The sequence below is a fragment of the Salvelinus alpinus genome, chromosome 8 (genome assembly GCF_045679555.1).
Source record: "Salvelinus alpinus chromosome 8, SLU_Salpinus.1, whole genome shotgun sequence".
NCBI classification, from domain to species: domain Eukaryota; kingdom Metazoa; phylum Chordata; class Actinopteri; order Salmoniformes; family Salmonidae; genus Salvelinus; species Salvelinus alpinus.
The window spans coordinates 77,315,267-77,330,168 of NC_092093.1; the positions used below are offsets into that span (position 1 = coordinate 77,315,267).

The 14,902-nt window shown below is 40.9% G+C and overlaps 1 protein-coding gene across 8 annotated transcripts in view; it reads left to right on the forward strand.

Annotated features, from left to right (window-relative positions):
- The window catches only part of LOC139583734 (integrin beta-1-like), an 81,363-nt gene that overhangs the window by 31,202 nt on the left and 35,259 nt on the right, over window positions 1-14,902 (forward strand). For 3 of the 8 annotated variants that reach the window (XM_071415140.1, XM_071415141.1, XM_071415144.1), the window contains exons 13-14: window positions 33-255; window positions 1,447-1,679. In XM_071415140.1, coding sequence (XP_071271241.1) covers window positions 33-255; window positions 1,447-1,679 — 456 coding nt within the window. Of the gene's footprint in view, window positions 1-32; window positions 256-1,446; window positions 1,680-2,014; window positions 2,163-3,109; window positions 3,279-11,385; window positions 11,724-14,902 lie in introns of those variants that run through there. The other 5 variants (XM_071415146.1, XM_071415147.1, XR_011676595.1 and 2 more) reach the window with 4 other exon arrangements.

Sequence of the window (14,902 nt, forward strand, 5' to 3'; positions counted from 1 at the left end):
CATCTCTGACCCTGTGTGTTGTGTTCTGGCAGGACATGGTCACTGTGAGTGCAGGGTGTGTATATGTGATGCCAACTGGACAGACAGTGCCTGTGACTGTTCTCTGGACACCACGACCTGCCTGGCTTCCAACAAGCAGATCTGTAACGGACGAGGCACCTGTGAGTGTGGCGCCTGCAAGTGTACTGACCCTAAGTTCCAGGGCCCCAGCTGTGAGATCTGTCCTACCTGTCCAGGGGTCTGCACAAAAACCAAGTGAGTTGAATAAATAAATGGATGAATTGTATTTGTTTATTTTATTCTGTTTTAACTATGCAGAAAACAACAATATACAACGAGTTTATTTCCAAAACGCTATATTGAAAAAAATTCACATTTCTGTTTTTACATCAGAAATGATTCCTTATGGGTACCTTCATGTGTGTGTAAAATATTACTGTTCTCAGGTGTTTTTATTCATAGATTTTAGATGAAAAATGTAATTTTTTGTAAACCACAATGCAAATGTATGCTTTAGTCTCAGGTCCTGTCTGTCCATTGTTTAGCTGGAATGGAATGTTCGTATCCTGTATATTTGACTGTGATATGTGGTTGTCTCAACTAGCTATCTTAAGATGAATGCACTTACTCTTATCAAAAGTGACTAACAGTACCTGCTAAATGACTAAAATATCAAATGTACATTTTTTTACAGACATCTCATATTACTGTATAGATTTTTGATGTCACAAATGTATCATTTGTACAGTTCTTAAAAAAAAACATGATTATTTGTCTCTCTGAAATGAAACCATCAAGTGATAGATTTTAAACAAATACATGTATGTCATTGATCAACCCTGTGCCATGATTAAACCCTGTGCCATGATCAACCCTGTGCCACACCAATCTCTTTCAGAATTTCTTTAAACAATAAAAGCTAACGTTTCTGAAAATGTATATGTAGAATTGTGAATTGAACCGCTTTATATCCTGTATTTCCCTCTGGGATTGTTATGTGTGGATTACATAAAGGTTTGTTGTGATGGTTGAAATGAATTCTGCTTTTTTTAAATGTATTATTATTTGCGGGACCGGTTCCTTGTCTCTTTCCTCAGCCTGAATTTAATGCCTCTTAACCTTTTAAGAAGGCATGAAGAGATGTCTTCCTTTATCTGTCTTAACCTCTATTATTATTGTGACCTTTGTTTACTTTCTTCTGATAATTCCAAGAAAGGGGACCAATGAACAGTCTAGACACAACTGTGATATTTAAAACCAGTAGTGGTGGCAAGGGTACAGCATTGTCCACTACAAACACCTGCATGTGGAGTGGAACCTCAATATCCAGCTTTCTTGTATTCCAGTAGTGAATATGTCACAAGTCTAGCAAGCATCCCAATGCGAGACTACCTGCATGTGTTACTCCATCTGTACAGTTACATGTCAATGTCCTGTCTTCCACAGGGAGTGTGTTCAGTGCAGGGCCTTTGGGACGGGGGAGAAGAAGGACACGTGTGAGAGAGACTGTAGCTACTTCAACCTGATCAAGGTGAAGGACAGGGACAAGCTGCCTCAGCCAGGACAGGCCTTCCCCCTGATGCACTGTAAGGAGAGGGATGCCAACGACTGCTGGTTCTACTACACCTACGCTGTCAACAACAAGACAGAGAAGGAGGTCCATGTGGTTGAAACACTAGGTGAGAGCATATTACATACAGCCTACTATGTCATTGTGACGGAGGATATTACAGAGTGAAAAAGTAGGTTATTTGTTTGTCTATTGAGTCGTTTGTGATTAGAGCTAGGAGTTTTTGACCTGACTAGGAAAAATTCTAGTTTCAACTTGAAGTTTTTCCTGGTCAGCTTACAGGGTCAGGTAAAGTTCCTGGGCCTAGATATAATGCAAATCAGGAAGGACTTTATGGTAAATAAGCATTTGTTCTTACAGTAACTGACTTGCCTGGTTAAATAAATAAATACAAGTTGGGATAACTGAATGTTCCTGGCTGTGTGTTTCCTGCCTGTGTTGCAGAATGCCCTGCGGGCTCTGACATCATCCCCACTGAGGCTTCTGGATCCTCTGATTATGGTACATGGAGAAGACACCAGACCTAAATGACTGTATGAGGGAGCAGACTGACCTGACTTGTTACATATTAAAGGGGAATATAACCAGCACGGTAAGATGATTTTCTAAGGGAGATGATCAACCTCTGAGTCTTGGATCCTGATGTACAAATACCCCTTTTTCAGGGGATTCATTTTTTCACTTCTTTGTCATATCATTGTTTCATTCCTTCTCATTTGTCTTCACCTAGGCTTTTCATTTCATTCTCTGTTTCCTGTTCTTAATTTTCTGTCCCACTCTCTCAACCCATAGCAAGAGAATCCCATTTACAAGAGTCCTATTAATAAGTTCCAGAACCCGAACTATGGACATAAAGCTGTGGTTCTATAAGTTTATATTTACTTTCCCTCTCCTCTGTTTTACTGCATGGGTTTCCTGTTTGTTTATATGTTTGTGTTTGTCAACATACTGTAAACTGTCACTATTTCATCCATCTCATTATTTCTGGCATGCATTTGGTCTCTTTGGGCCAAATAAGACAGTTGATGAAACTGTGCAGAAAGATCCATATGAGGGGATATTAAAACCCACCATAATATCTATTGTTTTGTTGGTCAACACAAGCTGTCCCCTCTGTTAGTAGTTTAAATGGAGGTAAGTATTAACAGGTGGTCACGTGTAGGCCCAGTACACTTCAGTTTTAGTGTAGTATTTATATCATATTTAATTCTACAGTATGATGGAAATGGCATGTTGTGACTGTGACGTTTGTTGATATTTCTTTTAAAAGTGTTCCCTGGATGACAACACAAATGCTCACTCACAATGACAGCAACGTATCCAGGTGATAGCACGATCAGTTGGAAAGATCTGTCCAAAGAATGCTTCATAATCATTTGATATTCTAAATGGATGGCTCGGATTTTGCTGTGGTGTTTTTTCCAAATTAATGTGTTGCAGCTGTGTTCACACGACTGCCATGTTATGTGACAGATATAGTATGACTGACTGTACATTACAATTCTAATGTTTTCTCCTTGTTTCTCTTGTGCCTTCCAGGGCGGAAACCCTATCTACAAGCAGTGGCGACCCGTCATTCAGGGCAGGCAAGCTCCACCCGTTTGCCTATTTTGCATGTTATTTTGGCATTAATACATGTCACATATCAGTTTGCAAACAATGTACCAAAAAAGTGTCATTGAGTTAATAAAGCTGCATACAAACATGGTCTCTTTTTTGGTTTCTTGAGTAAGGCAGCTCCAAAATGTTGGTGCTTTCTGTGGTGGTACGGCAGGCAGTGGAAAATACGGAACATAGGGGTTGGTAATGTTCTCTAGTTGTGCAGTGATTGGCTCAGTGTTCTGTCACTCATGGGGACATTACGTCACCTCAAAATCTACGGGTAGAGCAAAAAAATTCAAGCCCCTTGGGTGCTGTCATAGAGTTACATTAGAAGTGCCCATCCAAGAAGGCTCAAGGTCATTGGCCACAGATAAAATGACTTCAAATCACATTACATCTACAGTAGCTTTGATTGAACTGATCATGTCAACATCCCACTTTCTAAATCTTAGCTAGCAAGCTAGCAGTCATCATCATGAATCAAGTCGACAATCAACTGGCAAAACCTTTTCAATCCTTGTCATATGAAGAGAAATAATGAAGAGAAATTAGAGATAAAACGTACATTACACAACAAGTTGGAAATTGCACATTCAACAATGAGTGGTTTGGAGGGAATCAGTGGCTAACTGCAAGCATTGCAAAGCAATGACTAGCCTGCTATTCAGTGGAGTGGGTGTGTGGTCCAATTTGGGTTTAAGGGTATCTTTTCCAAGCTTAAAGGATAAACATTCAACATTGGCATAATTGTCAATCATAGAAAACCATTGGTTGATTCTAAACTTGTCATCAGATAACATATAATGCATGAAGAAGTGCAAATAACTTTTACATGTTTTAAAAGTGATCATTGCACTATTGTGTTTCATGTTGATCAATGTAAAAGATTGTGAAATTTGTTCTGAAGACATACTGATACAAGTTAGCTTTTGAAATCACATGCCTGATGGCACAGTCAATGACATGGCACCCAACCATTGGTTGATGCATGCAATGTCTGAGCAGGGGAACAAGACCAGAGTTAACCCGGTACCTCGGTTGAACCGGAACACAGACAAATAAATAATGAACCGGAACACAGACAAATAAGGTCATCCAATGGCTGCTGCAGCTTTTCAAATCGGAACAGTGGACAAATTTCATTCAAAATCAAGCGGGAAGCCAAAGACACGTGTAGACAATTCAAACTCTCAAATCCAATGTAGGTTGGCAAGGGTACAGCACTTATCTTGGTCGTGTTCCTCTGCCCAGACATTGCTGATGCAGGTCAGATCTTACAACGCCTGGATAGGTATTTTACATATCAGCTAACATTATGTTATAGCAATGTTGTGCCAGACTGCACAGTCGATGACATGGCTCATTATCTGTTGAAAGATTCTTCAGCGTGTGTCCATCGGCGATCAACCTTTTTGCCTTGACTTGCAGTCAGCAAAAAGAAGGCGTAATAAAATAAATACTTAAACTATGTTTCCAAAACATGAATCACGAATATTTGAGAAGGGTGCAATTGCAGCCTGCATTTCTGGGCTTCATTTGTTGGCATCTGCAGGAACCCCTCTTTATACTTCTATTGGTCGAGGACTCGCCTACACAGGTGGGAGGTGGGGGCGCTCCAGTACAGTAGGTGGCGGTAATGCACCTTATCGTTGGATGCAAACTGGCGATAAACCCCACAGAAGAAGAGGCGGAGGTTGACACGGTAGCTAGCTAGCTATGACAATGGTATACAAAGGAATCTCAATTGCATACTATTCGCATCCTCTCTTCTCGCCTCCTCAAAATCCATTGGATGAGAAGGTCAGAGTGGAGGGACCTCTGGCTTTCTCATCCAATGAGCGAGGAGTATGTATTGAGAGTCTCTCAGTGTCCGTCGCCCCCACCTGTCAGGCACTGTTTTCCTGAAGTTCTGTTAACGGTGGCGAGAGCAGGTGTTCGGCAGGCGCAATAGCGAAGGAAGCTGGCCAGGACCTGCCAGAGTCGTCAATCTCGTGGCCGTATAAAGCAGGCATCGAGGCATTTAGTTACTGTTCGTTTGAACGTTAGAATTTGCAAAAGGAGTGACCTACGCGACTTTGAGCGTGGTATAATCGTCGGTGCCAGGCACGCCGGATCCAGTATCTCAGAAACAGCCGCCCTCCTGGGCTTTTCACTCATGACAGTGTCTAGTGTTTGCTGAAAATGGTGCGACAACCAAAAAACATCCAGGCTGTTCTGGAGGCAAAGAAGGGTCCGATCCTGTTGTCACGCCCTGGCCTTAGTTATCTTTGTTCTCTTTATTATTTTGGTTAGGTCAGGGTGTGACGAGGGGAGTTTGTGTGTTTTTGTCTCGTCTAGGGTGTTTGTACTGTCTAGGGGGGTTTTGTAGAGTTATGGGGTTGTGTTCATTGTAGGTGTTTATGTAAGTCTATGGTTGCCTAGATTGGTTCTCAATTAGAGGCAGGTGTTCATCGTTGTCTCTGATTGGGAACCATATTTAGGCAGCCATGTTCTTTGGGTATTTTGTGGGTGATTCTGTGTCAGTGTTTGTGCCACACGGGACTGTTACGGTTTGTTCACGTTTATTGTTTTTGTATTGGTGTTCATTGTTCAGTGTTCTATATTAAAACATGGATACCTACCACGCTGCGTATTGGTCTGATCCTTGTTACACCTCTTCAGACGAAGAAGAGGAAAACAGCCGTGACACCGGTACTATTCTGAACAAAAATATAAGCGCAGCATGCAACAATTTCAAAGATTTTGCTGAGTTATCCCCCCCCTAGAAATCAGTCAATTTAAATGAATAAATTATGCCCTAATCTATGGATTTCCCATGTCTGGGCATGAGCGCAGCCATCGGTGGGCCTAGGAGGGCATAGGCCCACCCACTAGGGAGCCAGACCCAGCCAATCAGAATTTGTTTTTTTTCCCACAAAAGGGCTTTAATACAGACAGAAATACTCCTCATTACAGACAGAAATACCACCCCCCCGAGAGACGCGATAGTCCAGCGTCCCATTGTGACATAGGTACCAGCTCTTAGACCACCATCTTTGGGGGACGCACAGCCCGAACACCCACCTCCCCCCAATTAGCCTACCAACCAACAAATCTACCGGTACACATCTATTCATTTGAATGTGTTGACAGTTGGAGAAATTAAATGAGCTGCACTGACAATTCGAAAAGTATGAACGCCAAGGGTCCAATATTCTAGAAGACTGCTGTGCTTACACACCTTTGTTACTCTGATTAGACCCTTAAGACTGATCCACACTGCCAAAAGCAACACGTACGTCACTGTGGGGGCTTGAGTCTACTGAATGTCTTTCTGTATATGTTTCTCATGATTTCCATGTGATTGTGACCTGGGTCATCGACAATTGCCTCTGTAGTAGTTTGGCTTCAAAATCCAGACAAGATGGCAGGTATTAATTTGTGTTTTTACGATACAAAAAGTAGGATTAAGAATAGACCAACTAAATCAGGACTTTTCAAAAAGCAACAATAACTTGGCATATGTTGCTGTTCCCCTGTGCAATGACTGAAAGGGCCACAAGGAGGCTCAAGGGAGTAGAAACATGTAAGCTTAGAGGGAAAATGTTAAACAACTATATCATTACATTTTTGCCTTTGACTCATTCACTATTACGCAATGCTGAATTGCAGCTCATAATAATCTGTGCATATACTGTAGGTGTGAATTTGCACTGGTGATAAATTAGATATGATAATATGGATATAGATAAGACTCAAACTAAATTCAGAAAAAAAAGAAATGTCCCTTTTTCAGGACCCTGTCTTTCAAAGATAATTTGTAAAAATCCAAATAACTTCACAGATCTTCATTGTAAAGGGTTTAAACACTGTTTCCCATGCTTGTTCAATGAACCATAAACAATTAATGAACATGCACCTGTGGAACGGTCGTTAAGACACTAACAGCTTACAGACAGTAGAAAATTAAGGTCACAGTTATGAAAACAAAGAACACTAAAGAGGCCTTTCTACTGATTCTGAATAACACCAAAAGAAAGATTCCCAGAGTCCCTGCTCATCTGCGTGAACGTGCCTTAGGCATGCTGCAAGGAGGCATGAGAACTGCAGATGTGGCCAAGGCAATAAATTGCAATGTCCGTAATGTGAGACGCCTAAGACAGCGCTACAGGGAGACAGGACGGACAGCTGATCGTCCTCGCAGTGGCAGACCACGTGTAACAACACCTGCACAGGATCGGTACATCGGAACATCACACCTGCGGGACAGGTATAGTATGGCAACAACAACTGACCGAGTTACACCAAGAACGCACAATCCCTCCATCAGTGCTCAGACTGTCCTCAATAGGCTGAAAGAGGCTGGACTGAGTGCTTGTAGGCCTGTTGAATGGCAGGTCCTCACTAGACATCACCGGCAAAAAGTGCTCTTCACTGACGAGTCGCGGTTTTGTCTCATAAGGGGTGATGGTCGGATTTGTGTTTATCGTCGAAGGAATGAGCATTACAGCGAGGCCTGTACTCTGGGGCGGGATCGATTTGGAGGTGGAGGGTCCGTCATGGTCTGGGGCAGTGTGTCACAGCATCATCGGACTGAGCTTATTGTCATTGCAGGCAATCTCAACTCTGTGCATTACAAGGAAGACATCCTCCTCCCTCATGTGGTACCCTTCCTGCAGGCTCATCCTGACATGACCAGCATGACAATGCCACCAACCATACTGCTCGTTCTGTGCGTGATTTCCTGCAAGACAGGAATGTCAATGTTCTGCCATGGCCAGCAAAGAGCCCGGATCTTAATCCCATTGAGCACGTCTGGGACCTGTTGGATCAGAGCGTGAGGGCTAGGGCCATTCCCCCCAGAAATGTCGGGGAACTTGCAGGTGCCTTGGTGGAAGAGTGGGGTAACATCTCACAGCAAGAACTGGCAAATCTGGTGCAGTCCATGAGGAGGAGATGCACTGCAGTACTTAATGCAGCTGGTGGCCACACCAGATACTGACTGTTACTTTTCACCCCCCCCCCCCCCCCCCCCTTTGTTCAGGGGCACATTATTCAATTTCTATTAGTCTCATGTCTGTGGAACTTGTTCAGTTTATGTCTCAGTTGTTGAATCTTGTTCTAATCATACAAATATTTACACATGTTAAGTTTGCTGAAAATAAACGCAGTTGACAGTGAGAGGATGTTTCTTTTTTTGCTGAGTTCATAAGAAGGAAATGAGAGCCAATCTTCATGTCTGCATACCATATAGCTTCAGGCATAGATTGTTTCCCAGCTCAATCCTTGGCCTGCGAACTTGGCCACAGGTACTAAACACCTGGCAGTTCTTATGAGTGTGCTTGCTTGGCTTTAGCTGATAACAGATACTGCCTGGGGTTCATTTTCTATCTATTTATCCTGTATTTTGTTTGGAAGAAAGTTCCACAAGGCCTACTGTTTAGATATATAAATACAATCAAGACCCAATAATGTTCTTGATGAAAGGAAATCTGATGACCAACACTTGATTACAAAACATACACGATAATATCCATCCCCTTGTAGTTGAATAAAGTTTTATAAAGAGTTGTATAAATGATTCTCTAATGTGACTAAAATTCTGTACAGTACAACATTTCCACAGTTGTGAATTATTATCATAGTTATTCAAGAGCCAGGAAGGATAAGGTCAACATCTGGAATTGGGAGTGGACAATATGTACTGTAGAGTAGTTGCATGATTGGGCCAGGGGAATACAATATGCCAGTGATTAAGGAACTGTAATGACCCTGATGAGAGTGCTGAATGAAAATAAAGAAGAAGAACAACATTCCTCTGGAAATAGATCCCAGGGATTAACCTCTATGGGATCAGTCTAAAACGTTGCACCTACACTGCTTCCATCTAGTTGCCAAAATCTCAATTGCGCCTGGGCTGGAATAATACATTATGGCCTTTCTCTTGCATTTCAAAGGTACAAAAAAAATATTTTAAAAAACGTGTTTTTGCAACAGGCAGTTAGATTAGGGTATGTCATTTTCGGTGAACATTGAAAAAAAGGGTCCGATCCTTAAGAGGTTTTAAACAGGAAAAGTCAAGCTACCAGGACTGATGTTTTGGTTGTTTGCAGGGGCGTACTTAGTGATTTGGAGGCTCCAGTCAGAGGCCAGTCTGACGCCCACCCCACCCCTCCTATTGGTGCTCATACAATATATGGGTTCCCAAACAATATATGGGTTTTATAGTGAAGACATGTAAAATTGTATTACCTTTTAAGAACACAACCAGTCATGATGTTTTCAGCTGACTGTCAAACAAATCCCTTCAAAAAGTAGGTTACCTTTGCACGTTCATCCAAATAATTCCAGCATCCGAACAACTTTCACAAGTGGCTGAAACTGTCTTACTGGAGAAAGCATCCGAGCGAGCAAAACAGCGTCTTTCTGCCTTACTAGGACTATATGTAACCCATGTATATTTACATTTTAGTCATTTAATAGATGCTCTTATCCAGAGCAACTTACAGTTAGTGATATGCCATACTCTTTTTGGCCAGACAGCATCCAATACATGGGTGACACATACATGTCTCTTACCTTAACGACGATGGCAGTATTATCAGCAGCAACTGTCTTTTTACCAGAGAAATGCGTATCGCATCCTCTAAGGGCCCGAGGCTGGGTTTCTTCTAAGCTAGCATATGGAATTGTTTTAAGATGGTCATTTGAAAAATCATTTAGCTATTTGATTTTGAACTCCTATAGGTATATAAATAAATATATATATAAAAAACTATTTGATAAAACATTGATTTTGGCCTTACTGATATTAGCCCATAGAAATGCATTGAATAACAGATTAATACATGGAAAAACAGAAATTTGTCTGAAATGAAATCAAAAGGAACTATGTTTTGAAGTTTCTGTCTTATATCTGAGAGATATAAGAAAAATCTGGGAAATAAAATAAAAAATTCAGTGGAATTACCTGTATACCTTTTACGTGGGAATGCCCTGTACCGGATACCTTCAGACTAGAGGTAACCCGGTATATGTACACACAGTACAAATATACACACAGTACAAATCTTTTTAAAAGTGACCAAGATTGAGCAATAAAGTCAGGGACTTATTTCCATTGTGGTCCCTCAAACGGAGAACACCGTCGTGTTCATGAGAGTTTCACCTTTCCATAGAGTAGAGAAGACCAATTTTCGGGAATGTCACCCTGTCTGACAAGCCGGTTGTCACTAGTTACCACAGCCACAAAATATATTGACTTTGGCCATATTGTAAAAAAAAATTCTCAAGCAGAGAATATATATATATACTGTATATATATTTTTTCCCAGCTCAGGAGGCTCCTTGATGATGTGAGGCCTGAGGGATGCACTTTTGCCTAATGGTAAATCCGCCCGTGGTTGTTTGACTGGAAAGTTTACCAATGTCTTCCATCCTGAAGAATAAATATTTTGTTAATAAAGAAAAATGTATTAAATACAAGAAATATAGTTGAATACAAAATAACTTTCTTGCTTGCATTTTATTTTGTTCAAATCCAACAAAAACACATTTGGTAAGGAGCAAGGTGACCAGTCAAAGTAATTTTTTCTAACATAAACAAATGAAAGTGGTGATTGAACAGTGAAAAGAGGCTGGACTGGGTTCAAACCCAAAACCATGCAGAACAGGAGTAAAATTACAGGTAGCCTATTAAGTTGTTGTGTGAGAGTGAGTAGTCCAAATATAAGAAAGAATGAATCGCCCTTTGATTCTTTATGCAATGAGGTTTTCTGTAAAGCACAAACAGTGTCTTTGTGTCCCATTCAGACCTGGGCAGCTTCAATGGAGCCTGTGTGGGTACACCCTAACCAGACTCTAACATCCACATGGAAACTGTCGTCAACCCCTCAGTCAGTCCACTCAGCAATATGTATTATAGTAGTACTAGATGTCAGCAATTCTCCCAAGAACCTCTTGCAAAGTCATTTTAAAAAGCATACAATGTCCATTAAAAAGAGGGTAACCAATAAGGGATACAGACTGAACATGACCCTAAAAGGAAACACATCACAAACCCATCCATACATGACAAATGTATCTGATAAGAAGAGGCTATTCCAGTGTTAGCTTTGGTAGAACGTTCATTATTCTCGTACATGTCATAATGTTCACTGTAATATCATATGGGCGTATCTTAAACTCATGACGTCATATGGAATTTCCTGTGGGGGCGGAGCTTAGCTTCAGCGGAGAGTACTGCGGACTAATTTTGAAAATAAAATAAATTCACGCGGCCAGGGGAATATGCTAAATATATATATATTATATTATATATATATATATATTACATACGCCAACACTTTTTTACAACTGAATAGTAAACTTTTAATTTTTCCCTTTCTCAATGAAGTAACTGAATAAGGAGTGACCCGCGGGGGAGTGATTTGACCGTGACTTTTCGCGGAGGAGAAAGCTGTTACCAACAAAGCAATTGCTGCTGTGTCTACGGTGTTTAGCGGATCACAACGGGGATTTTTAAGAGCATACATTTACGTATGTTGCCTCGGAAATAAGTCACGCCGATAAGGTAAATATTTATATTTTGATAATTGTATGAATCCTGTTTTTCATCCGTTCTTGATTACTCTCCAATAAGTCTATGAATTTTCCACATGAGTGAAGGACTTTTATGATGGATATTTTAAGGACAGTTCGACATTTACTGGTGGTGGTGTCAAAAAAAAACACCCCTGTCAAGAGGTCTTCATGGATCCACCTGTACCCGGATACCCGGGACATGAGCGGGTCCGGGTCCAGAATTATAAATATTGTCACAGGTCTGGATCGGATCTGATATGATTGTCATGGGTCTTGGGTATATATAATTTTAACTGACTTGTCCGAAAGGACCCATACACATTGGAACTTGACTGCCGCAGTAGAGAGGGAGTAGTGATCGATGGCTCTTTTTGAAAGTATCTTTTTGGTGAACGTCTTCACCGCATTTCCTTTGGCTCCCAGATTTGCATACTCCTACTACTGCTTTTTAGGCTCAAAAGTTTTTTCTGCAGATAAATTACAAAATAATTTCCTAAAGAGGGTGAATCCTCACTGCAGAAACAATAAACAGCGGGGAGAGCTTGTCAATCTGGCCCACAGTGATATTTACAGTGCGTAAAAGTAATTTGCATGCCATCTAATCATTTGGCCAGGTAAAAATGTACATTGGAGATTTACATTTTATTCATGGTTCTATGTAGATTTTTAAGAATTTTGAACAAAGAGCTGTTTGGGATCCAAATGAACCAGGTCTTCTACTCGAACAAAGCCAAATGTTTCGGATCACCTAAAAGACTCAGAAGGCCCATTGCTAAGAGAGAGAGAGAAATAAATTGTATCATTTATGCTACTGCTCTTGCTTTTCAGGAAAGTGGCGCATGTACAGTTGAAGTCGGAAGTTTACATACACCTTAGCTAAATACATTTACACTCAGTTTTTCATAATTCCTGACATTTAATCTGAGTAAAAATTCCCTGTTTTAGGTCAGTTAGGATCACCACTTTATTTTAAGAATGTGAAATGTCAGAATAATAGTAGAGAGAATTATTTATTTCAGCTTTTATTTCTTTCATCACATTCCCAGTGGGTCAGAAGTTTACATACACTCAATTAATATTTGGTACCATTGCCTTTAAATTATTTAAGTTGTGTTAAAGATTTCGGCTAGCCTTCCACAAGCCTCCCACAATAAGTTGGGTGAATTTTGGCCCATGCCTCCTGACAGAGCTGGTGTAACTGAGTCAGGTTTGTAGGCTTCCTTGCTTGCACAAGCTTTTCCATTTCTGCCCATAAATTCTCTATAGGATTGAGGTCAGGGCTTTGTGATGGCCACTCCAATACCTTAACTTTGTTGTCCTTAAGCGATTTTGCCACAACTTTGGAAGTATGCTTGGGGTCATTGTCCATTTGGAAGACTAATTTGCAACCAAGCTTTAACTTCCTGATTGATGTCTTGATGTTGCTTCAATATATCCACATAATTTTCCTCCTCATGATGCCATCTAGTTTGTGAAGTGCACCAGTCCTTCCTGCAGCACAGCACCCCCACAACATGTTGCTACCACCCCCGTGCTTCACGGTTGGGATGTTGTTCTTCGGCATGCAAGCCTCCCCTTTTTTCCTCCAAACATAACGATGGTCATTATGGCCAAACAGTTCTATTTTTGTTTCATCAGACCAGAGGACATTTCTCCAAAAAGTACAATCTTTGTCCCCATGTGCAGTTGCAAACCATAGTCTGGCTTTTTTATGGCAGTTTTGGAGCACTGGCTTCTTACTTGTTGAGTGGCCTTTCAGGTTATGTCAATATAGGACTCGTTTTACTGTGGATATAGATACTTCTGTACCTGTTTCCTCCAGCATCTTCACAAGGTCCTTTACTGTTGTTCTGGGATTGATTTGCACTTTTCGCACCAAAGTACGTTCATCTCTAGGAGACACAACGCGTCTCCTTCCTAAGCGGTATGACAGCTGCGTGGTCCCATGGTGCTTATACTTGCGTACTATTGTTTGTACAGATGAACGTGGTACCTTCAGGCGTTTGGAAATTGCTCCCAAGGATGAACCAGACTTGTGGAGGTCTACAATCTCTTTTCTTTTTTCTGAGGTCTTGGCCAATTTCTTTTGATTTTCCCATGATGTCAAGCAAAGAGGCACTGAGTTTGAAGGTAGGTATTGAAATACTTCCACAGATACACCTCCAATTGACTCAAATGATGTCAATTAGCCTATCAGAAGCATCTAAAGCCATGACATAATTTTCTGGAATTTTTCAAGGTTTTTAAAGGCACAGTCAATTTGTGTATGTAAACTTCTGACCCACTGGAATTGTGATACAGTGAAATAATCTGTCTGTAAACAATTGTTGGAAAAATGACTTGTGTCATGCACAAAGTAGATGTTCTAACCGACTTGCCAAAACTATAGTTTGTTAACAAGAAATTTGTGGAGTGGTTAAAAAACAAGTTTTAATGACTCCAACCTAAGTGTATGTAAACTTCCGACTTCAACTGTAGCTTGTTGTTGGCCAATCATAAGTCATCAAAGTGGAAGTAGGCTACAGCCGTGTGTGGCAAAAGATAGGAGATATCTAATCAATGGAAGATGGGATTAAAATGATTGAATTAAAAGTTAAAGGAGGAGGATAGGTTACAACGAACAAGAGCGAACAGGTAGGCTTCTACTTAATATTCTGAATGGAGTTGTTGTTTGTAAATGTGTAGCACGAGAAAGCACATGAGGCCTCAATTAGCCTAGCTAGCTTAACTGGCTTCTCTCAGTTTGATGCAGTCAAGACAGGTACTACGTAATCATATTGGATGATAAATAACCTAGCTATGGCAGCTATTATTCTACTATAGTGCGAGTCGGCTTGGTTGTTTGCTGTCTCTCCCTCCCTTCTCCATGTCACTTACTCACAGTAGTAGCTGAAAACACTATATTTTTGGTTATGGGAAATATATTTCACAGCGGTTTAGATGGTACAATGATTCTCTACACCAGTGGTTCCCAAACTTTTTATAGTCCCATACCCCTTCAAACATTCAACCTCCAGCTGCGTACCCCCTCCAGCACCAGGGTCAGCGCATTCTCAAATGTTGTTTTTTGCCATCTTTGTAAGCCTGCCACACACACACTATACAATACATTTATTAAACATAAGAATGAGTGTGAGTTTTTGTCACAACCCGGCTCGTGGAAAGTGA